Source organism: Panthera onca, chromosome B3 (genome assembly GCF_046562875.1).
Source record: "Panthera onca isolate mPanOnc1 chromosome B3, mPanOnc1 haplotype 2, whole genome shotgun sequence".
In the NCBI taxonomy this organism is placed as follows: domain Eukaryota; kingdom Metazoa; phylum Chordata; class Mammalia; order Carnivora; family Felidae; genus Panthera; species Panthera onca.
The window spans coordinates 27493664-27519701 of NC_138344.1; the positions used below are offsets into that span (position 1 = coordinate 27493664).

General features: G+C 39.9%; 1 protein-coding gene across 1 annotated transcript in view; it reads right to left on the reverse strand.

Annotated features, from left to right (window-relative positions):
• Positions 1-26038, reverse strand: part of OCA2 (OCA2 melanosomal transmembrane protein) — a 496949-nt gene that overhangs the window by 323476 nt on the left and 147435 nt on the right. The window contains exons 10-14 of the mRNA XM_078447715.1: positions 12356-12427; positions 10377-10442; positions 7924-7980; positions 6702-6826; positions 3451-3589 (exon numbers count right to left, since the gene is read on the reverse strand). Of these exons, the coding sequence (XP_078303841.1) occupies positions 3451-3589; positions 6702-6826; positions 7924-7980; positions 10377-10442; positions 12356-12427 (459 nt within the window). The remainder of the gene's footprint in view (positions 1-3450; positions 3590-6701; positions 6827-7923; positions 7981-10376; positions 10443-12355; positions 12428-26038) is intronic.

Genomic DNA, 26038 nt, shown 5'->3' on the forward strand with positions numbered 1-26038 from the left:
GATGCAAAGTTAACTCAGTTTGTGCCAAGAAAGACATCATGCTCAGGATTTTACATTAATACTAATGTGATGCTCGCCAGGGACGGCTAAGCTGTTGCATTAATTCATTAATATGTTGTCATAAGAAGAGGAAAAAAGGGGAGACAAATAAAAGAAACTGAAAGCCAAGTTCTAAAAACAATCTAATGAAATGGAGTAGCCATGCTCTTACTTGAACTATTTCTATACCTATTTTACTATAAATTGTTTTCTATTTGAACTTTTAAGGCTTTAGCTTTTACATTTATGTCTGTGATCCACTTATGAGTTAGTTTTTAGGTAAACTGGAAAGTGTGGATTGATGTTCATTTTTCCTGCATATGAATGTCCAATTTGTTCCAGAACCATTTGTGAAAAAAAAAAAAAACAATTCTTTCTCCACTGAACTGGCTTTCCACCTTTGTTTGTTAAAAATCATTTGTTCATCTATGTGGAGGTCTACATGCAGACTCTACTTTGTCCCATTTACCTATTTACTTTTAGTGATGCTAATACCACACTGTCTTGACTATTGTAGCTTTATAATAAATCTTGGAATTAGGTAGCACTAGCCCTCCCAATTTGTTCTTCCCATTAAGAGTTATTTTTGGACATTCTGGACACTTGAGTTTCCAAATAAATTTTAGAATCAATCTGTCAATTTCTACCAAAAACAACAAACCTGCTATGGTTTTGATAGGGATTGTATAAATCTGTAGATCAATCTGGGAAGAACTGATATGTTAACAATATTGGGTCTTCTGATCCATCAACAAAGTATCTCTTTCCATTTAATTAGATCTTTAATTACTCTACAATATTTTATAGTTTTCAGTATACAGGTGTTACATATGTTTGGTCAGATTTACCCTAAAGTATTTTATATATCAATGCTAATTTCCAATTGTATACTGCTAGAATATAGAAAACCACTAATTTTTCTATATTGATCTTTTATTGCACACTTGTCAAATTTATTATTTCTAGAAGCTTTTTTACAGATTCTTTCAGACTGTCTACATGGACAGTCACGTCATCTGTAAATAAAGACTTCCAATTCTTCCTTTCTGATATGGATGATTTGTATTTCTTTTCTTATTGTATCAGCTAGAGCCCCCACTAAAATGTTACATTGAAGTGGTGAGAATGGACATCTTTGTCGTGTTTCTGATCTAAGGAAGAGGCATTCACATCTAAGTATTATGCTACTGTAGTGTTTTCAGAAATGCTCCTTATTGGACTTATAAAGTTCTCTTATTTTCTAGTTTATTGAGAGATTTTTAAGCAGTAATGGATGTTGGATTTTGCCAAATATTTTTCTGCATCTCAATAGATGAACTTTATTATTTAGTTTGTTATTATTTTAGTTTTTATATGAACTTTGTCATTTAGTTTGTTAGTAAATTACACTGATTGGTTTTTCAAATATCATACCAATCTTCCATTCCTAGGATAAATTCTACTTGGTTATGATATATTATCCATTTTACATATTATTAAATTGGATATGATAATTTTTTTAAAATTATGTTTAAAAATTAAAAATCAAAAATCTATGTTCATAAAACATTTGTTAATACTTTTATTATATTGGTTTTGTCCACTTTAGGTGTCAGGGTCTCGTAGAATGAGTTGGAAAGTATTCTCTCCTCTTTAATTTACTGTGAAGCTTTATGTAGAGTTGGTATTATAGCATTATCTCTTCCTTAAGTATTTGGAGAATTCACCAAAAAAGACATCTTAACCTTGGTCTCTCCAGACTCTCAGTTCTGTCTCCTAAACTCGGGCAGTCTGATGAGCTCCACATGGGTTTTTCCCTCTCTGTACTGCATCCTGGAAACTCTCTCAAGGCAGTGAACTGGGGCAATGATAGGGTTCACCTCATTTGCTTCCCAATTCTCAAAAAACACTGTAATTTTTTTGTCTGATGCCCTGTATCTTGATTACCATTATCTGGTTTTGCTTTGTTTGGGGTTTTGTTTTTTGAATTTTCGTTAATTTTCTTTTTGGATATCTCAAGCATCAGGGTAAATCCCTGTTACTCTATCTTGGCAGAGCAGAAGCTGTGTATCTTTATTCATCCATGTGTATCTACATACAAACATTCTGGGAAACTAGATGCACCAAATCATTAAGAGGATTTATCTCTGAATGGTGAGATTATGACAATTTTTAAAACTTGTGTGTATGATATACATTTTCTACAATAAATGTATTACTGCAAAATAAAAATAAAACAGTATCTTTCTCTAAAAATAGTTCTGTTCAGGGGCACCTGAGTGGTTGAGTGATCAATTTCAGCTCAGGGCATGATCTCATGGTCCATGAGTTCAAGGCCTGCATCAGGATGTATGCTGACAGCTCAGAGCCTGGAGCCTGCTTCAGATTCTGTGTCTCCCTCTCTCTTTGCCCTTCCCCCACTCATGCTCTGTCTCTCTCAAAAATGAATAAATGTTTTTAAAAAATTAAAAATACTTCTCTTCAAGGTGTCTGATGCCTATCTTGGGTGATAGGCGCTCCTAGAACAGATCACAAGGCTCTGCCACCTTCTGATGTGTTCTAGAATAACATGATACTGGGCATACTGCTCAGTTCACACAGGAAGCCTGGTGAAGTGTTGCCAGTTGGTTTCCCAGGGTAACTAGGGAGCATTAAAGTTTAGACAAAGCACCTAAGTCATACCCTGGATATCAATACCTTAGAACTATGCTCAAAGGCTTAAATATTTTTATAGAAGACAGCACAAACACACACAAATATACTGGCACACTTCATAGACACACACATAAACATATCATCTAAAATAAATGATACCAATTTGGAAACATTTTTGCTGACACTTCACAGAAGAGCTACTGAGAAAATTCTAATGACCAAAGAATGATAAATGAAACCTATATAATTTCAAACTCTTTAAGATGTATAAAATACTGTTTTCACTCTCTAATACTTTTTTACTTTAGCATACAAAGAAATTATATGTTAATATTTATAAGAGCTTTCCAAAAATTCCTAAAGACCTTCATTTTATGACCCTTTAAAAAATGTTTAAGTTCTTCATCAGTGAATTCATCCACCACAATTGAAAATGTGAGGGACAGATTATTTTATTTTTAACATTAGTTGGAAGAAACCTCAGTTCCCATTAATATAATGCAAACATCATCTACTACACCTAAGTACATCATGTTATCCATCCTTTTCTTAATAATTTATCAGAATGGAAATGAATCAATTCAAACCACTTCACTCTACACTGGAGGATCAGTCACCTAATCTCCCCTCTCAAGATAACCAATAACACTTAATATGAAGAAGTGACATAGAAGAGCTTAATTTCTAATAAAGTCTTCCACATTGGGTAGAATGCCAAATGGGCAGGTAAGTTGGGACCTATATTTATTGAAAGCAACCCTATTACACTGTACATACCATCTTCCTCAACTCCTGGTTGGAAACAATAATGACGTTTGGTGGGTCCCCAATGGCAGTGGCAGCTCCTCCAATATTTGTGAAGATCACTTCTGCAATGAGGACTTGTCTTGGATCAAGGTTGAGCACCTCACACAATCTGTCACAAATGGAGGAAAATAAAAGTAGCCATGTTCTTCAATTGTACAATCTAAATATTTTTAATGCACTTGTTTGTATAAGGGAGGCACACCACACACACACACACACACACACACACACACACACACACCTATAAGAAGTACAATGCTGGAGGATGAACAAAGACAATGTTTACAGAGCTACAGTTGACCCTCAGAATTGCATTTCTTTGAAAGTCAACCAACCACCCACCTGTGGTTGGTTTCACATCAGTGTGAAAATGTACCCTCATCAACCCCCCACAGATCTGGAGGGAGCACAGTCCCTTGTGTGCAGGCCCTGACACAAGTCTGCTGGCCACCAGACCCTTCTGAGTCAGGGGTGGGGCAGAGCAGACAGCACCACAACTCAGTAGCTTACACCAAGTCTACCAACGTAATTCATTACCCACCTTCCCTTTCTCAGATGCTATCTTCTTGCCCCTCCCCTCTAAATACTATCCATAGACTTCTTCCTTAGAGAAGGAGCACACACTCTACAGCTGTGGTTCCCTATCTTGACTGCACATAAGATTTGTCTGGGAACCTTTGAAAGTCCTGCTGCCCGGCCCATGACAGACTAATCCCTGGGAGTGGGCCTGGGCAGCAGAAGTCTACAGGCTCCCAATGTGGATACAATGAACCCAAAGTTGAAAAATGTTGGGATTCCTGGGTGGCTCAGTCAGTTAAGCCTCTGACTCTTGATTTTGGTTCAGGTCGTGATCTCTCACAGTCACGAGATGGAGCCCTGCTCCACTGAGTGTGGAGCCTACTTGAGATTCTGTCCCTCCCTCTCCCTCTGCCCCTCCCTCACTTGTGTGCTCTCTCACACATGCTTTCTCTCAAAAAAAAATTAGAGAGAAAGAAAGAAAGAAAGAAAGAAAGAAAGAAAGAAAGAAAGAAAGATGTTGCTCTAAAGAAGGTTTGGGAAACACATCATGGCCCACCACGCCTGCCAATCCATACTGTCTACTTCCATATAGAAACCAGGCCTTGGGCTACCAGGCTGCTGCACTCAAGGGTCCTTCCCTTCATCTCCCAGGTCAGAGAGAAACTAACAGTACATCTGAAGGGGATCAGCCTACAGAGCCATGTGGAAACTGAAGAGGGAAAGGTGTCTGGGGATGAATGAATGAATGAATGAATGAATGAATGAATGAATCCAAGAATGAATCCAAAAACAGGATTATACCCCAATCAGCAGCAGCAGTAGCGCTCAGCTGAGGAAGTTTCCAGGATCTGCCTCAAGCAAGAAAATAATTAGTGTACGTGAATCAACAATGGTAGAGAAAGCACAGAGATGGCATCCTATCTAAATGGACCAAGCTGTTTAACTGTGAAGACTATGCTCCTCCAGACAAAGGCAGAAGAACATGATTAAGCTTATAAAGTCATGAAGAATATGGTAATATATATAGTGAATATGAATACACTAACACTTAAATCTTGAAAGCTGTAACTTTTAGACAAAGAATTGCTACTCACAGAAAATTACAAAGCTGGTTGCTGTAGTAGTGAGGATATAAACAAATCCTAGCAAGGCTGAGAAAACCCTCAGCTTTCTAGACTGTCCAGGAATGCCAGGAATATGGGTACCCCATGGAAGCCTGCTCTCATTGGAACTGTCATCAGAGAGCACAATGATATTCTGGGACCTGGTGCATAGGTGATAGTATGGCTTTTAAACCAGTGACAGCAGCAGAGTCACCTTGGTTGAAGGGGGTGAAGGTCCCCTGCCTCTTGCCCTTGAGGTGTCCTAGAGGCAGAGTTTGGTGTCTGCCATTAGTAGTGCATGTTACAGATTACAGCACCCTTGAGCCACATTTGTTCCAGCCTTCATTTGCCCTCAGGAGAACCCCACATACTAGGAAGTGCCACACACCCCTGCACAGGAAGGTTAAATCCCTGTCTGCATGTGGGGCATGACAATGCAGCCAAGCTTGCAGGAGCTTGGGCAAGAGACCAACTCTCAACAACCAACTCTCAACACTTCAGACTGCACCTGTGGGGACGCTGCCTGTTCTCTGCTCTTCTCCACCCTTATTTCTCCTCCCCTTATCCCCCACTCCAATTCACTCCACCTCTGAGAGACACCATTCTTCAAATTCCAAAGGCATCACCTAGATTTACTTCTGAGCCTTGGAAGTAGCCCTTTTTTGGTCACTTTGAACTTTTTGGTCACATCAGCAAAGGGAACATGGGTACTAGATTAAGCAACCAGAACACACTTGAACTTGCTGTGTCTCGTGCCTCATGTCTAAGAGGGTCTCCTATCTAACAGAATCCTTAAAACACTAGCTTAGGTTAGTCCTTTTGATGCTACCATCCAGATCAGTGGAGCTGAGGTGACTTGTCTGGCACCCTTCACTACCTACCTTCCTCCCATGAACACTCAGGGAGTATGTGTTTCCCTACAACCAAGTACCAGGACATGGTGGGTCCAAGCACGGAAGGGCCATGATATCCTGGGGAACCATCTTCAAAGTAAATAACATAAAGTCTAGATAAAAGTATAGTTCCATGGCCTTACAAGTGGCCTGCATAATGACCAGGACTGAAGCTCAAGCTTCAAGAGATTTAAGACAAATGGCCTCTGATGTTCAATAAATGTCTAATTAATGAAATGCCTAATTTAAAGAAATGAAATGGAATCAAATTGAATTTCTCTTTCCCAAAGTTACCCTGCAGAGCCTTGTCAGGCCAGGTCCCATAAGCCTCCAAGCCTGAGGAGAGCAAGATGGCTGCTCCAACTTCCCCAGCACCTGGATACATGTCCCTGACCATCTGGCAGGAGCTTCCACACTGCTCTGCTTCACCTGTGACCATCTCAATGGATAAGAACTCCTGTAACCCATCTGCCCCACACCCCTGGACAGCAAAGCCTACATCTGGTGACTTCCATGTATATTTCTATGGCCGCCACTGCTTCTGCCATAGCCATGGCCACAAGCAAAAGCCATAGCCATAGCCATGAGCACTGAGCACCACAGTCCTGGAGGATGCACGGGCTGGACCAGGGCACACCAGCAAAGGGAACATGGGGACTAGATTGAGCAACCAGAACACACCACCATACAGGGCCACTCTACATACCTTATCGTCACAGGAGTAAAAAGCAGCAATGTGGTGACATTGTCTAGGAAGGCAGACAGGACAGCGGCAATGAGACACAACATGATGATCATGGCCCACACTCTTCCCCTAGAGAGCTGGTACGTCTGAGATGTACACACAGAGAAAGGAACAAGCCAGGATCAGTGGGGTTGAAGAATAGATGTGACTTTTCATTACAGATTATAAGAGCCAGTGATCCAAATAGCCACAACATGGTGGATTAAAACTTAGACCAATGAGTTCCTAAATTTGCTAAGATGAGGAAGTGATGGCCTGTACCTGGACATTCTGAATCCACCATGATTTACCCTCCTTCCCTCTGATTCTCCTTCTTCACAGTGCCCTTTGATGGTTCACTGGTCACAAGGTGATTGCCCTCTATCCCTTTAACATTATCCAGTATCTTACAATCTCCTTTTGGTTAGACAGCCTGGGCTATGACCCTCAAGCCTGCTGATTGTTGGTTATCTAAGGGACTTATATCTTAAGGATTTTCAGTACCAAGACATTGAGAGGAAGAGACCAGATATTTGAAGATGCAAGATGATACACAAAGACGGCAAAAATTCTGTCATTCAGAGAATGACAAAGCAAAGGGCTTTGATGAGTAAATAGTCTTTTAGAAGAACTTTCCAGTTCAAAAAAGAATATCAAGCACAACATTAGCCTTTGCATTAGCAAAACATGGTAAGATCTCCTCTCACCAACCCTGAGTCATAGCACCAGTGCAGAGTCTGGCCGTCAGAACTTGCTGGCGGATTTCCCAGGATTCATTCCAGTTATAAAAGTGAATGTTTATATGTTCAATAATTAGAAAGTCATCACTGAAATTATTTCAACACAAAGTAAAGTAATCAGAAGCTGATGACTTGAAATATTTAGATGCTCTAAAATGCAAAACAATTTTTGATATGAAGCTCTCAACTTGCCAATTTAACTAATGCTACACAAACATTCAACCCAAATACTCTTTTCCTTGATCTCCTTCAGTTTATTGAGAAGATCAAAGTGTTTCTCAGAGCCACCTAACTTAGGACAGCAATTGTACCCAGCCTTACACCCATAATTTTGTAAAGGAAGATGGAATTTTAAAATACTTGCTTTAAGTGGTAGCTTTATTGACTGAATATGTAATGGTAAATAACAGTGAATTAATACATAAATATTAATACATAAATATTAAATCCCACATCAAACCTACCTTTACAGCACAATAATCAAAAAATCCAGTTTCTGAAAATATGGCTACTAAGATCATCTGTGGGGCAAACAGAAAAAGGAGACAAGAGGAATCTTTTAGAAGTGTACCATCCCGAAAGGACATCAGAGTGATCAGTTACAAGGCATCTGCATGAAAGCTACCACTTCATCAAGCTTCTTGCTCTTTTGCTGAGTGCAGTCCACTTAGTAACTTCCTGAATAGAGCCTCTTGCTATAAGGCTTGCACCTCTATTTTTGTCCAGGTAAATTATCATTCCACCTAATCTTCACAAAAATCATCAGGTATTACCATTACTCTCTGTTTTATAGATGAGGAAACCACAGGGCAGAGATGGGAGATGACTTGCTCACAGACACAAAGCTAGAAGCAGGAAGGGAAATGAGCCGGAATGTGGCCTTCTGCACCTAAATGTCCACACAAGCAACAATTAAATATTTTAAGATTTTTAAACTGAGTTAAATTTTGTTTCCTAAAATAATGGGACAGATATCCGTCACCAATTTGACCAAGAGACACAAATAAGATCAGTTACATTGAAATGATTATTCTCTGGGTTCACAGAACCCAGAGAAGATTCTGGAAGATTCTTTATTCCACCTCCTATGATGGCAATATACCATTTGTTGAATTTAGAGAGAAAAGCTACAGGTTCAAGTACTAATCCTTCCATTTAGAAGTAGTTTAACCTTATGCAAAAAAATTATTCAATCCTCTGTACTTCAGTTTCCTCACCTCACCTCTGAATGTTTTATTCCTTGTTAAGGCTGTGGTGAAAATTCAATAAAATTATGTAAATTAAAGTACTTAGAAAACAGTAGGCCCAATATCATCCTTCAAATATTTAGTACAAAACAAAAATTTCCAAAAGTCAGTTTAGACTCAATACAAATATCTACCTTGTCTATAATGACCATCGATGTTCATCCTAATCCAAATGGCCACCTGTTACTGTCTGTAGAATGTGGTGTTTCACTCACCAATAGAAGCTTCACATGAACTGAATGGGTAGGTCCTATGTGGTCTTCCATCATTGTGGGGAAGCTGGTCCATACATTTGCTGCCAAAACTACCCAAAAGAGACTTAAATTCAGGGACCAGGGTTAAGTGGCCCCATGGGGTGGCTAACTGCCATGAAATAAAGAGGAAAAGGCAGGAGCCTGGATACATAAACTATCTTTGCACCTTCAAAGTTCCAGAATCATAGGAGCTTGCTGAATGGTTTCAACTGAGAAAAAAAAATTAAACCATGTGTTATGGGCTCAATTGTGCCACTTTCCTCCACAAATTCCTATGTTGAAATCCTAACCCCAGTACCTCAGGATAAGTTAAAGTGAGGCCCTAATCTAATATGACTGGTATCCTTATAAGAAGAGGAGATAAGCACACAGACACACACAGAGGGAAGATCATGTGAAGATACAGGGAGAAGATGATCATCCACAAGTCAAACAGAGAGGCCTCAAAAGGAACCAGCACTGCTGACTTGGTCTCAGAAATCTGGCCTGCAGAAGTATGAGGAAATAAATTTCTGTTGTTGAAGCCACCAGTCTGTAGTACTTTATTATGGCAGCGCCAGCAAACTAATATATCATTCATTTAAGTTTTTTTTAACCTCTTTTATGAGACATCTGGTATGTCTTCCTTCTTCCTTCCAGATGCCCAGACTCTACTACATACTTTTCAAGACCAACAAGAATATGAACTTCTCTATAAAGGCTAAGTTCAGAGCACTGACCTGTCTCCTTACACTCCACTCAGAGAGGAAGCAGCTAGTTTGGGTCACATTGAAGCCTAGAGTAGTATGGCCCTCTCTTATGACTACCAGGGGGGATAAAATATTAGCCAGGAAAATGAAGATACATAATAATCTGCTTTACACAGAGTGGATCTTTTGTCCAGAAAGGGAAAACCCTCCTTCAGACCACTTAGCCATTGTAGGGTCTGTTCAAGAACATGTGAGGCATTCCTACTGCTATTCAGGATCTTATCAAATTTCACTTATTCTAGTTAAATTGGTTTATGACACACAAACTATTACTTAGGTTCAATTTCTTTCATTTTCCATGTATTTAATTACAGGTGTTTTTCCAATCACCAAAACTTACATGGTTCACTTATTCGGGATAATCCATTGTATATTTTAAGGGAAGCAACTCAAAAATGTTACTAAGTTATCTAAATGACAATATTATTTAACTATCAGACAGGACTAAGACTGTAATTCTCCAGCTAACTAACCAGAGCACCAATCATTTCATTCCTCCACAGGAGAAATTGGCTAGGCCTGCGCTAACACTTCTTAATCAAGCCCTAATTGTCAAGCAGTACAATGTCTTTAATATAATGAAGTATTATCAGCAGTGGCAGCAAAAGAGAAGGCCCCAGATTACAGCAGGCTTGGAGCCCTGTCCCACTAAGAGGATTATAATTACCATGCCAAATAGCAGGGCCAAGGTCTCAAAATCAATCCACTCCACCACATGGGTCAGGCTGGGTCTCTGCAATCAAAGTACAAATTTCCCAATTAATTTGAGGCATCATCCTTCTGGTGATAGCTGTAAAAAACGTGCCACTCTTTATAGCAAGCCCACTCATTTGACCAGAGTCAAAAATCATACTATCCACTTGTTTTTAAAATTAGAGTATAACATCAATGAAAAACATCAATGAAACATCAATGACCCAAGACATCATAATGTCAAGCTTATACACTTAGTAACAAGAAAAGCAAATTTCCTAAACCCTGTCCCTGGCAACTCCAACTCCAGAACTGCAGCCTGAAATGCAGGACTGGCCCTTGAGATCAGTGAAGTTCCCACATGCCTTCCTTGGTATTGGAGCATGAGGCCAGGATGGCAATAATTGAAAGATACACTTGTCCTACTCACCAGTTGTTAATCCACTCTCACTTCATCTTCTAACAACCCTGCAGAGTAGGGAAGGCTGGGGTCATGGGGAATTGGGAGCACAGAGTATGAAGTGAGGGCACTTTGAGAGTCTCATTGTTGGGAAAGGACTGCATGGTGGCCCAAGGAGCTACCCGCAGCACAAGATGTGTGCCGCATTAGTGTTTTCTAAAACAAAATAGCTACTACTACATTACTCCTTAACAGTTAATAAAAATAACAGTGGTTTATGTATAAGTTTTAGCATTCTGGGACATTTTACCCTTAGGGTTAGTATTTTTTTATACCAACTCTAGCCAAAATGAATGAATGAATGAATGAATGAATGAATAACAACATAGCCCCACATAGTTTTTTAAACCAGTTATTATTCTTTGGCTAACTAAATGGCCTTTAGTAGTACTTTGAAGAAAAAATCCTTTAAATTCTATAGATTTATTTTTATTTTTTTCTTTTCAAATTTCTATTTAAATTCGAGTTAGTTAACATACAGTGTAACATTGGTTTCAGGAGCAGAACTCAGTGATTCATCACTTACATACAACCCTCAGTGCCCATCCCAAAAGGTGCCCTCCTTAATGCCCATCACTCAACTATCCCCCACCCACCTGGTTCCATCAACTCTCAGTTTATTCTCTATTGTTAAGAGTCTCTTATGGTTTGTCCCCCCCCCTCTTTTTTTCCACTTCCCCCATATGTTCATCTGTTTTGTTTCTTAAATTCCACATATGAATGAAATCATATGGCATTTGTCTTTATCTGACATTTATTTTGCTGTTGCTGGGAATGCAAACAGGTGCAGCCACTCTGGAAAACAGTATGGAGGTTCCTCAAAAAGTTAAAAATAGAACTAACTACCCTATAACCCAGCAATTGCACTACTAGGTATTTACCCAAAGGATACAAAAATATGGAGTTGTTTTCAAATCCAGCTCTGTGTGCTACCACCTTCTTCAGTTCCAGCACTGTTCCTTCAACAATGGCAGGCCTCTATCTCCAGTGGACACTTGGGCTCTCTTGCTTTTGCTTCTCTACATTCACTCCTATGTTCCTGCCATACAGGCCACATGCAGACCCTGATGTGGTACCATCACCCCCAAACATGCATCTCCAGGGACCTCCTGATGTCTACAAGACAGAACTCCAACCTCACCATTTCTCACCTCTCTGCTCCAGGCAGGATGGTCCCCTCTAGTTCCCAAGGGCTGACAGCACCCAGAGCCAAATCTAACCACTCAGCTACACAGCCCTGAGCAACTGCGTAGCGATGAGCCTTTCCTCAGCTAAAATGCAAAATAAGAAATGTGTGTGAAAGTCAAATGAAAAACATCATCAATGTTGATAAGGTTTGTTGGTTCATGCCTCCAACATGGTTCCTGAGGGAGAAATGTGGAAATAGCATATAAAAGAATGAAAATCACTAGCTAATGCCTAATTGTTGGACTATCTTTGAATCTTATATTCTATAGAGTGGTAAGCCATTGACTCAAAATGTTACAACTTACGTCTCCAATCACAGCCAGTGCTGCTAATGCTGCAAGGGAACCCAACATGGCTGCCAGTGTTCTGTGAACAATCTGGAAAGGAACATAGGAAATTATTGCATTCCAGTCCACAGGGTTTTAAAACGTACAAAAAGCCTATATTGCTATTAGCATCCATCAATGTTATTTCTATATGCCATTTTATACCATATCTATTAAAATACATATAAATCAGGGGTCCTTTTATTTCAGAATCTGGAAACCCCAAATACACACACAAACACCACCAGTCTGCCTTCTAATGAAAGCTAATTTCATTTCCTGAATAATTAGATGACCCAGGAATAGAAGCAGAAGGCTAACGTATGTTCTATAAGGAAACCTGCAGTAAATTGTCATTAATTATTTACCATATAACCCTGAGGAAAGTAGACCATTAGTTCCACAACATATATCAATTCTTCCCAATTAATGACACTGTTATTAAACCAAAGGTACATAGCCAAATGCTTAGTCTAATTGAGAGTTCAGTGTTACCACTGAATCATGAAAGTATGTTTTCTATTTAATTATAATTCAAATGGACATGGAATTTCTGAGACAAAATATCTTCGTAGAAAGGCAAAGATGCAGAGAAATTGGAACCCTCAAACATTGATGGTGGGAGGGGTGCCTGGGTGGCATAGTCAGTTAAGCATCCAACTTCAGCTCGGGTCATGATCTTGCAGTCTGTGGGTTCGAGCCCCACGTCCAGCTCTGTACTGATAGCTCAGATCCTGGAGCCTGCTTTAGATTCTGTCTTCCTCTCTCTCTGCCCCTCCCCCACTCATGTTCTGTCTCCCTCTCTCTCAAAAATAAACAAGCATTAAAAAATATAAAATAAAATATTGCTGGTGGGAATATAAAATGGTGCAGCCCTCATGAAAAAGTTTGGAAGTTTCTTAAAAAGTTAAATAATAAATTACCATATGACCAGAAATTCCTCTCTTAGGAATCTACCTAAGAGAAATGAAAATATATGTCCTATTAAATTAACTAAATGAGACCATTAAATACAGAAGTGGTTCTAATGCCTTAGCAGCCTACATAAGCAAACCAAAATCTAAGCCTATAATAAATGCCTCAAGACTAAAAGATCAAAATCTATAGGGCATCTGGTGGCTCAGTTGATTAGCATCTGACTCTTGATTTCTGCTCAGAATATGATCTCACAGTTTATGAGATTGAGCCCTGCGTTGCTGGACTCTGCCATATCAGCGCAGAGCCTGCTTGGAATTCTCTCTCTCCTCTTTCTCTGCCCCACCCCATGCCTCTCTCTCTCTCTTTCTCTCTCTCTCTCTCTCTCTCTCTCTCTCTCTCTCTCTCTCTCTAAATAACTAAACATTGAAAAAAAAAGAAATCAAAATCTAAGAACAACTGATCATAAACAGCTAACTAGGCTTCCCAAATAAGGCAGATGCTTCAGCTATAGCCAATCAAATCATTTTTTTACTTTGCTTTCCCCATTTTCTCTGTAAAAGTCTTTCCCATAGCTCCTGTTGATAGAGTACTTCAAACCACTTCCAGTTTGGCACTGCCCAATTCTAACTGATTTTTGGTCAAATAAACTCTTAAAAATGTACTATACCTCAGTTTATCTTTTTAACACTTCACATAAAGCATAAATGTTATAGCAACATTACTCAAAATAGGCAAAAAACTGGAAACATTCCAAATGTCTATCCATGATGAGTGGATAAACAAAATGTAGTATATGCTACAACATGGAGCTAATGATACATGCTATATTATGAATGAACCCAAAATGCATTATGGAAAGTGAAAAAGTGAAACATAAAAGACTACATTGTGTCATTCCATTTATATGAACTGTCCAGAAAAGGTTGATTTAGAGATACAGAAAGATCAGGGTTGCCTGTGGCTGGAGGTAAAAATAAGGACTGACTCCAAATGGGCCCTAGGGATCTTTATGGGATAAATGAATATTCTAAAATTGTATCATGCTTTTTCTATTTTTTTGTGTCTTCTTCAATTTCTTTCATAAGCTTTCTAGGTTTTCAGCATATCGATTTTTCACTTCTCCTGGATACGAAGAAAAAATATTGCTAAAATGTTGATACTACCCAAAGCAATCTACATATTCAATGCAATCCCTATCAAAATAACACCAGCATTCTTCACAGACTAGAACAAATAATCCTAAAATTTGTATGGAAGCAGAAAAGACCCCAAATAGCCAAAGCAATCTTGAAAAAGAAAACCAAAGCAGGAGGCATCACAATCCCAGTATTCAAGCTATACTACAAAGCTGTAATCGTCAAGACAGTATGGTACTGGCACAAGAACAGACACTCAGATCAATGGAACAGAATAGAGAACCCATAAAGGGACCCACAAATGTATGGCCAACTGATCTTTGACAAAGCAGGAAAGAACACCCAATGGAATAAAGACCGTCTCTTCAGCAAGTGGTGCTGGGAAAACTGGACAGTGACATACAGAAGAATGAACCTGGACCACTTTCTTATACCATGGAAAATGGATGAAAGATCTCAGTGTAAGACAGGAAGCCATCAAAATCCTTGAGGAGAAAGCAGGCAAAAACCTCTTTGATCTTGGCCGCAACAACTTCTTACTCAACACGTCTCTGGAGGCAAGGGAAACAAAAGCAAAAATGAACTACTGGGACCTCATCAAAATAAAAAGCTTCTGCACAGCAAAGGAAACAATCAGCAAAATGAAAAAGCAACCAAGGGAATGGGAAAAGATATTTGTAAACGACATATCACATAAAGGGTTAGTATCCAAAATCTATAAAGAACTTATCAAATTCAACACCCAAAAAAAAAAAGAACCCTGTGAAGAAATGGGAAAAAGACATGAATAGACACTTCTCCAAAGAAGACATCCAGATGGCCAATCGACACATGAAAAAATGCTCAACATCACTCCTCATCAGGGAAATACAAATCAAAACCACAATGCGATACCACCTGACACCTGTCAGAATGGCTAACATTAACAACTCGGGCAACAACAGATGTTGGCAAGGATGCAGAGAAAGAGGATCTCTTTTGCATTGCTGGTGGGAATGCACGCTGGTGCAGCCACTCTGGAAACAGTATGGAGGTTCCTCAAAAAATTAACAATAGAGCTACCCTACGACCCAGCAATTGCACTACTAGGCATTTGTCCAAGGGATACAGGTATGCTGTTTTGAAGGGACACTGCACCCCCATGTTTATAGCAGCACTATCAACAATAGCCAAAGTATGGAAAGAGCCCAAATGTCCATCGATGGATGAATAGATAAAGAAAATGTGGTATATGTATACAACGGAGTATTACTCGGCAATCAGAATGAAATCTTGCCATTTGCAACTACATGGATGGAACTGGAGGCTATTATGCTAAGTGAAATTAGTGAGTCAGAGAAAGACAAAAATCATATGACTTCACTCATATGAGAACTTTAAGAGACAAATGAGATGAAAATAAGGGAAGGGAAATAAAAATAATATAAAAACAGGGAGTGGGACAAAACAGAAGAGACTCATAAATATGGACAAAAAACAGGGTTACTGGAGGGGTTGTGGGAAAGGGGATGGGCTAAATGGGTAAGGGGCACTAAGGAATCTACTCCTGAAATCACTGTTGCACTATATGCTAACTAATTTGGATGTAAATTTTAAAAATAAAAAATTAAATTAAAAAATAAAATTGTACCATGCTAATGGTTGCTGCTGTGGTCTGAATGCTTGTGTCCTCCCAAAATTCATATACCTGAAGTGATAGTATTAGAGGGTGGGCTTTTGGGAGGTCATGAGGTCATGAGGGTGGAATCCTCAGAATGGGATTAGTGCCCTTATAAAAGAGGATACAGAGAGATCTCTTGACCCTTCCATCACATGATGATACAATGAGAAGTCTGAAACCTAAAAGAGGGCCCTCATCTGATCAGGCTGGCACTTGCACTTCCAGCCTCCAAATCTGTGAAATAAATGCCTGTCGTTTATAAGCCACCCAGTTTGTTGCATTTTGTTATAGCAGCCCTAAGAAACTGAGAAGTGAGGGTGCTGCTATAATACCTAAAAATATGGAAGCAGCTTTGGAACTAGGTAATGGGTGGAGAGCGGAAGACTCTGGAGAGGCACACTAGGAAAAGCCTTAATTGCTGTGAATAGACCATTAAAAACAATTCTGGCAAGGGCTCAGAAGTAGGAGAGTCATCTGAGGAGAAGTCTCAGTCTTCAGAGAGAATACCTAAGTGGTTGAGAATAAAATGTTGGTGGAACTATTGATGGTAAAGGCCATTCTGAGGAAGTCTCAGACAGAATGAGGAACATGTTATTGGAAAATGAAGAAAAGGAAATTCTTGTTATAAACTGGCCAAGGACTTAGTTGAATTGTGTTTGTATCCTAGTTGTGAGAGGTAGAACCTGTAAGGGATGAAATCGGCTAACTGGTTGATGAGTCTTCTAAGCAAAGGGTTGCAGGAGCAGCTTTGAGTAAAATGAGAGAAGTGAGAAGTGACTTAAAGATGGAACAGTTAATTAAAAAGGAAGCCAAACTTTAAAATTTGGAATCTCAGCCTATCCAAACTAAAAGAAATGAGAAAGCTTCAAGAGAATACACAAAGCATATGGCCAAATTTCATAAAGACATCAGTTTGGATCTGACATCACAATGGGAAGCTAGGAGTTATTCATCAAGACAGTGGGGAGATTAGTCAGCCATCTAAACAAAAGCCAAAACCTACTGTCCAACACAGTAGAAGAATAGCCCAGAAGACATTTCAGAGATCATCAGGGCTGCCCCTCCCATCCTAGGCCCAGAGTGCAAGAGCCTGCATGACAGAAATATTTCAAAGGGCAGGCCAGTGCTACTTGACACCACTTTGCAATGTGGGCTCCAGTGCACCTGGTATGCCCAGCAAAGCACAGTGGGTATGAATATCTTCACCTTGATTTTGAAGGATAGATCACCTGGAGCCTCAGGCTTTGGACCCAGTCATAGGACATGGCAGGCCCTTCTTCCCTCAGCACAGATGGATACTCAGGGCCCAGGACATGGCAGAGAGCCCCTCTGCCCACCAGCCAGGGACTCTTGAAGCAAAAACCACCCCACCTCCTCACATGACCCCTTGAGGAGGCCAGTGCCTCCAAAATGTGAGCAAGCGTTTCCTATTCATGTAACAGTCAAGGCACAATGTCAAGGCAGTGACAGACAACTGTGCTCAGGGAATGGCCAGGAAACTAAATCCAGCAGTGCCCCTCACAGAGTTCATAATCCACCTGTGGGGGAACGAAACACAGCCATGGGTCTGTACCTCAGAACAAGTTGGAGGGAGAAAAAAGGGCAGGCAGATATTTCTCCCACAGAGTCCTGAAGGGGCTTTAGGGCTAGAAACAATGAGACTTCCCAGCACACCTAGGAGAATGGCTAAAATAAAAGTAGAAACAACACCAAATACCGGTGAAGATGCAGAGACTGGCTCATTCACACATTGCTGGTGGGAATGTAAAATGGTCCAAAAAACTAAACGTTGCAACTACCCTACTACCCACCAATTCCATCCTGGGCATTTTATTCCAGAGAAATGAAAACCTGTGTTCACACAAAATCAGTACATGAATAATCATCACAGCTTTATTTGTAACTGCCCCAAACTGGAAATAACCCAGATGTCCTTAAAGAGTTGAGTGGTTAAACAAACCATGGAACATCTACATTATGGAATCCTACTCAGCAATGAAAAGGTATAAACCACTGATACATGCAACAACCTGGATGAACCTCCAACAGAATTACACTGAGTACCCATTCTAAAATGTCACTCAATGTATGACTCAATTTGGACATTCTTGAAATGATAATATTATAGAAATGGTGGGAAGATTAGTAATTGTCAGTAAGAAGGGGGTTATAAGAAATGGAAGGAATTGGGTGTGGGTACAAAAGGAAAACATAAGGCATCCTTGTGGGGATGGAAATGTTCTGTATCCTCAATGTGACAATGTTAATGTCCTGGTTGTGATATTCTACTACAGTTTTGTAAAGAGGAGCCGAATATGTCAGACCCAAAATATGCCATTTTGGCATATTGATTATTTTGAATCAAAGTTACTTAATAAACAGCTGTTGCAAGAAAGATACTCTGAACCTTTTGTTGATCCCCTTAAAAGAAAAAATAAATCTCATATATGAAAGGTACTTTTCCTGTACTAGGATAGAAGCTATCCTCATCAGGAATTTAGGGCTGAAAAGGCTATATAAACAAGACTTGTTACTTCACTAATTTACTACCCAAGTAGTAGACAATCCCTTTGTCTTGTCAATTCTTCACAAAATTATTATTTTCTTGTCTAAAAGATATAAAAGCTGCCTTCTTTGGCCATATCTTTGAGTCTCATGTTTTTATGGGGCTCCTACATGTACAAAATTAGTTTGTTTTCTCCTATTAATCTATCTTCTGTCAACTTAATTATCAAACCAACTGATACAATGACATAGTGATCTAATGACTGATTAAAAAAATATTTTTTGTCACTCAGATGACCAACATTTATTTCCAAGCTATATCTAGTCTTCATCTACAGTTCTTAAAAACATTTCAGACCGGGGCGCCTGGGTGGCTTGGTCGGTTACGTGTCCGACTTCGGCTCAGGTCATGATCTCGTGGTCCGGGAGTTCGAGCCCCACGTCGGGCTCTGTGCTGACAGCTCAGAGCCTGGAGCCTGTTTCAGATTCTGTGTCTCCCTCTCTCTCTGCCCCTCCCCTGTTCATGCTCTGTCTCTCTCTGTCTCAAAAATAAACAAACGTTAAAAATTAAAAAAAAAAAATTTCAGACCTATGAAAGTCAAACTGGATTAAGGAGTGCACTTATGTTTATGAGCACCAGGTGTTGCATGGATGAGCTGAATCACTAAATTGTACACCTGAAACTAATATTACACTGTATGTTAAGTAACCAGAATTTAAATAAAAACTTAAAAAGGGAGTGCATTTGTTGTGATGAGCACCAGGTGTTGTATGGAAGTGTTGAATCACTATATTGTACACCTGAAATTAATATTACTCTGTATGTTAACTAACTGGAATTTAAACAAAAAATTTAAATGGAAAGGAAGGAAAAAGGAAGGAAGGAAGGAAGGAAGGAAGGGAGGGAGGAATGAAATGGGTGTCGTGTCATTAATGAAGTTGACTTTTGGACCCCACCCAAGGGCAGTGGCTGGTTGCCAGGAGGACCAGCCATGTGATTAGAGAATTAAAACTGTTAGCCCCACTCCCCAACCTCTAGAGAGGGGCTGAATCGGCCAATGGCCAATGACTTATTTAATCATGACTATGTAATGAAGCCTCGATAAAAACACAAAATGATAGCTTTTTGGTCCTTGTTTTCAGAGATCTTCCATGCTTGGGGAACCAAAACACTTCCACATGCCACCAAGCTCGGTCCCATGCTCCATAAGAACAGAAACTCTTTTGTTGGGTACCTTGCCCAATGTATCTCTTCACATTCTTTAATAAGCTAATAAAAATAAGTAAGTGTTTCCCTGAATTCTGTGAGCCATTCTAGCAAGTAATCAAACCTAAGGAGGAGGTTTTTGGAATCTCTAATTTGTTGCTAGTTGGTCAGAAGCCAGGGGCTTATGACTGGTTTCTGAAGTTGGGGTTGGGCATGGAACACTTAACCTGTGGAATCTGATGTGCTAGCACTGAGTAGATACTGTCATAAATTGAGTTAAGTTCTCAGACACCCTGCTGGTATCTGAGAATTGCCTGATGCTAGGGGGATACCACCATTTTGGAATTGGCTCTGGGAAACTTTAGGGTTCCAGACCAGACAAAGCACATAGGAGGGAAGAAGGGAAATTTTTCCCACCCCCACAATTTGCAACACATTACCCTTGGGAGAAAGTGGATAAAGAGTGCAGGAAATCACTGTATTTCTTTGTTTCAACTATATGTGAATATGTAGTTATGTCAAAATTAAAACTTTAATTTAAAAAAGTCATTGCTTCTCTCCTCCAAGTCATTTCAAAATTTAAATCGAGGATAGAACTTAGGATCCTATTTAGCATAGCACTTACAGTAAAAAAAAAAAAAAGAAAGAAAGAATAAGAATATATGGGGTCAAATCTGATGACCCCAAAGACCCTTCTCATTCCAGAATTCCATGGCAATATCTTCCTAAATCTGGAACATTGAAATTAATGCCATCAAAATATAAGGAGCATTCACACAATGCTCATTTTAATTGAAAAATAGCACAGCAACAACAGTGCATTCACTGGTCACTGCTCCTGGCATTGAGGACTCAGTAAATACAGAGACTGGTGTGCCCAGTCCCTGTAAACAAGAAATGAGTATTTAGTAAACAGAGTGATGGAGGTCCTGGGACAGAGAGGCCTGAAGGTATGACACAGTCAGGACACAAGACACCCAGAGAAAGAGGAAGATTCAGGCCTGAATAGGCGTCCAGGGCCAAAAGGCAACCCCTTTTGCAGTGTCAGAGGCAGAAGGAAAGGAGAGGATGTGCCAGCAGTCAGGGCAAGGCAATTGGGTCATGCTCAGGAGGGGTCTGGGTTATCTCATCATTTTTCATTTAAAACAAACCAACTACTTGCCCAAAAAATGCACATTTTTTTTTTGCTTTGTATGTGTGTGTATGAGAAAGAGTAAAGAACAGCAAGAACGAATTAAAGGAAAATGTTGCAGATCAACAAACTTCAAAACAGCATGGAGCCTTAAGTAAGTTCTAAGCAGCCTATTTGGGTGTATGTTAATTTCCCTGACTCTTGTTTAATATAATGAGGCACGTTGCCAAGATGCAAAGTTCTTTTCCTTCTCACTACCATTCCAAGGTAGGTTTCATTTGTCTTGTTTTTTCTAGTTTTAGGAAAAGCAATACATAGACCATTTTTCTAATTGGTCAAAAATGGTTTTTAATGCACTTGACTTTAAAATCACTGAAATCTTCATGAAAGATAATAAATTAAAGCACTGTACATAATTTCATGAAGTCTGCACCTAAATGCATTCTGCTCAGAGATTGCAAATCACTTAGAAACAGCTCTCACAAGCAAGAATATATCTCTATATTTTGTCTGTTATGTGTGATATACTACAGAAATCTAAAATTAAGCTCAAAATCCACATTGAAATGCAAGTTTTCTCAACAATGCTCACAGAGATCACTTTTACGTGATGCAATGCCTTTTTAACTATTATTTTTACAAATAATACAGGCAAAGTTGTTTCAAAATGTTTATAAACTATTCTGGGCAATGTAGGTTCCAACCACCTTGACAGGTGTCATGCCAATCACAGAACCTCTGTTAATGTGGGTAACCACTTTCAATGTCTTATGAAGTAGATTGCATGGGTGATGATAAAGTTCTACTTTAATTGCATTCCTTATGATATAGTTAAGGGCTTAAATCAATTATATTCAGTTATGCCAGTTATTTTGTTACATAAAAAAATACTACATATTCTGCTATTATGACAATGTAGCCTTACACTAGTGCAAGAAGGAAGAAAAGAGGAAGAAGAATGAGAAGAAAAAGATAAGAGAGAGGGAGCAAAGAATAGAGAGAGACACACACACACAGAAAGTGAACACTATCAAATGACCCAGGTTTTCATTAGAACCAGTGCTTTGGAATCGAAACATTATCCTCACTTTGAATCAGTGTTCTCTGCCTTCAGCCTAACCCTATCCTCAGACTGACTACATTGGGCTTGAATGATCCTTAGGCACTTGGCACCAAAGCCACAACCTCTCACCCTACATGCCACCACCGGCTCCCTTCTCACTAGCAGCACTTTCAGCCATTTCTCTACTGAGTCTCACATGACATGGAAAATGGATGGAATGTTAAGTGTGTTCCAAAGATCCTGAGTTCCTTGATGTGTTGATAATCCTAGCTCAACATAAAACCCTGTGACACGATAGGCATGGAAAATGCTGGTTAAACATACACACAGATATACCTTTCTGCAATGTTTCCAAAACCTAATTGCTACTGGGCTTTCCCTCTCAAGAGGCAACCAGAAAGAACAGGCAAAAGAACATGTACCCTGGGAGTGGCTGCAGGTTATCTGGGAGCCAATGTCTAGTCCTGCTAGTCCACTGAGGCCACACAAGCAGGCATGTGTTCGTTTAGAAGTTGTTTGTGTGATTTGTCATGCATTTCTGCCCAGAGCCACACACACACAATCATGGAGGGCTTAGTTGGTTTGTACTCCATATCTTGCCTTAGGATCAGAACTGGCCCTTCTGTTCCTGATGCCAAGAGGGATTAACATGCATCACGTCCTTGAGCCAGACCAGGCTGACCCCCTGGAATGGATCAGGGAGGGAAGAGAAATATGCAGATGTATAGACTCCAAAGATTGTGAGATATGATAAGAGAAACAGAGAAAAGTGTCCTAGCCCCAGCTTGCTTGGGTATGCACTAAGGCAAACTTAATGACTAACCATAAATAACACATGGGTAGTGTACATATTGCCTTGGCAGGAATAGTTAGTTGGAAGTCTCACCTGAGGGGAGGATGTTCCACCCAGCACCCTCAATCAAGACTCCACCTTGGCTGTTCTTTGAGGGGCTTCCCCAGACAGAAAGTTGGATGTTGTGAGTACCCAATTTGATGTATGAGCCTTCTTTGCTCTTCTCTGTACTTCTCTCCCTCTTTATGTTTATCATAATTGTTTAATTCCTTATATTTTCTTCCCTTATTATTAATAAAGTTTTCCTCCATGAAACCAAAAGTGTGGCTATATAGAATTACTATTATTCAGAACAGCATAACAAATGCCAATCTGAACAGAGCTTCAGAGGTTCTGTGCAGACAACAGTCCTGTCATCAGATCCCAGCAGAGCAGAAAGCAACAGGTTAAGTCACTGGGATGTTTGGATGGCTGTGGACATAGAAAATTCTGACTAATTTGGAAATTGGCCCCAAAGTATGACACTCCAGATACAAAAACCTAAAATCTAAAATAGGTAGCAAGGCTTTATAGAATGGGCAGTAGTCCATAAAAAATACTAATATACAAGGTGAGGTAAAATCGCAACTCAACTGATACGATAGAAAATATTTAATAAGAGGGTCACCTGTGACAAACAAGAAGCCAAAAATGTACCTAATAAGCTTGGAGGTTTGGAAACAGGGGTGAGGCAGATACTAAAACATAGAAGCTGTGAGGGGAGAAATGAATTCTGGACATAGGACTGTGAGGTGAGATGAAGATTCTGGAACATGAGGCTGTGAGGTTAGAGGTGAATGTTGGAATATAGAGGCCTGGGAGGTGAGAGGTGAATGCTGGAACAAAGGCTGTTAGGTGAGAGGTGGATGCTGGAACATGGGGCTGTGAGGTGAGGAGTGGAAACTGGAACACAGGGCTGTGAGGTGAGAGGTGGATGCTGGAACACTGGGCTGTGAGGCGAGAAACAGATGGTAGAACAGGGGCTGGTCAGGTGAGAGGTAGAAGCTGGAACATGGAGCTGTGAGGTGAGAAATGGAAGCTGGAACAGAGGGCTATGAGGTGAGAGGGAATACTGATATAGGACGCTGTGTGGTGAGATGTGACTGCTAGAACAGGGACTGGCAGATGTGAGGTGGATCCTGGAACAGGGGGTTGTGAGGTAAGAGGTAGATGCCGGAACATGGGGGCTTGAGGTGTGAGGTGGATGCTGGAATGGGAGGCTATTAGTTGATGCCACCTGTGTAGGTTCCCTGTAAGCCTGTGTGCTTCCTCACAGCGCCCTCCCAGGGTGAGAAGTGGGTTGTATGGCATCCCCATCTTACACTGGTTCATAGTGTGAATGAGAGGCAGAGAATTCCTACTCAAAGGTTGTAGCTCCCAGATTGGACCAGGAGGCTGAATAGGGTGACAGCTTTAGTGCATCTTGTAGGGAAGTTGTATATTTGAGTGCAGAGGCAACCATTGTGACCAGTGGATGGACTGGGGTGGATTGTGTTATATGCTCCCAAACATCACCCGACCCCAGGCCCTCACTCTGCTTTGGAAGATAGCACGTGAGCAGATGGAAGCAATCTACTGTGCCCTAGTACCCTGCCTCCAATGCCCACTTTTTTTTCCCTTATGTGTATTTTGTCAGTCCTGGCTATTTGTTCTTGCTGATATTTTACCATTACTGGTTTTTATATGATATATTCCCTTTGAAAGGCCCCTCATGTACTGTGTGACCTAAGGAGAATGCATATGAACAAATCATATATTTTATTTCTAGGTATTACCCACATAAGACTGAGTTAATTTTCTGGCATGACTTATGTTACACAAAATTATAGATCCTGGAGCTTAAAGGTGTCATCTGCAGCGGTCCGCAATCATACAAAACATATCCAATCACCAATTGATCCTGTGTTGCCTAGGAGGACAGATTAGGTTTCTCCTCAAAAAGGAAAATAAGAATAATTGTGTCACTGGATTTTCAGGGCTAAGTTCATAAGGTACAAATTCCTATTGCATACTACAAACATTTCTGCTAACTACAGAAGCTTAGCTACCACAGTAAAAGAAATATGCCAGTTGTTAACTCTTCTGGCTTTGGAGAATCACAATAGGTGGCTACAACTCCACAGATCCATTTAGGGAATTAGGATGTTACCAAACACTATTTTTTCATGTGACTATATCCTAAAAATTGAAATAGAGTTTAGAAAAACATGTTCTGTTTGAAGTTTCCCACAACTTCCTTTTAACATTCTTCCAAAATGACTGCTCTATGGTCACACATCATCAAATGGAAATTATTTTCACCACAGGATGAAAATACCACATTAGGTATGTCTGTTTCCTTTACTTGCAAATGAAATAAAAACAGGACTCAAAAAGATATTCGCACCCCCATGTTCATTGTAGCATTACTCACAATAGCCAAAATATTGAAACAACCTAATTGTCCATCAATGGATAAAGAAGATATGGTGTGTGTGTGTGTGTGTGTGTGTGTGTAATGGAATATTATCCAGCCATGAGAAAAAGGAAATCCTGCTATTTGTGACAATAGGATGGACCTTGAGGGCATTATGCTAATGAAATAAGTCAGATGGAGAAAGGCAAATTACTGTATGAACTTACCTATATGTAGAATCTAAAATAGCCAAACATAGAAACAGAGCAAAATGGTGGTTACCAGGGACGGGGGGGGGGGGGGGGGGGGGGGGGGGGGGGGCAATTGTGGAGGAGATGTTTGAGGGTACAAACTTGCAACCAGAGGGCAAGTAAGTTCTGGAGATCTAATTAATGTACAGCATAGTGATTATAGTCAACAGTACTGTATCATAAACTTCAAAGTTGCTAAGAGACTAGATTTAATTATTCTCACCACATAAAAGAATTGATAATTATGTAACTGTGATAGAAATGTTGGTTAAACTACAGTGGTAATCATACTGCAATATACAAATGTACAAGTCAACATGTTGTACCCTTTAAATTTACACAATGTTATGTGTCAATTTAGAAATTTTTAGAAATCTGTGCCTTCCAGACCTCCAGTGCTCTAAAAGTGGCAGGCAGGCAGGCAGACAGGAAGGAAGGAGAAAGGAAGAAATGAGGAAAAGAGGGAAGGGTTCTGTAGAATACCAAAAGAGAATCTTTTAAATAACACATTATCCATATTGGATTCCGTGGTAGCGGTGGTGGCTGTAGGGTACCGCGTTTGG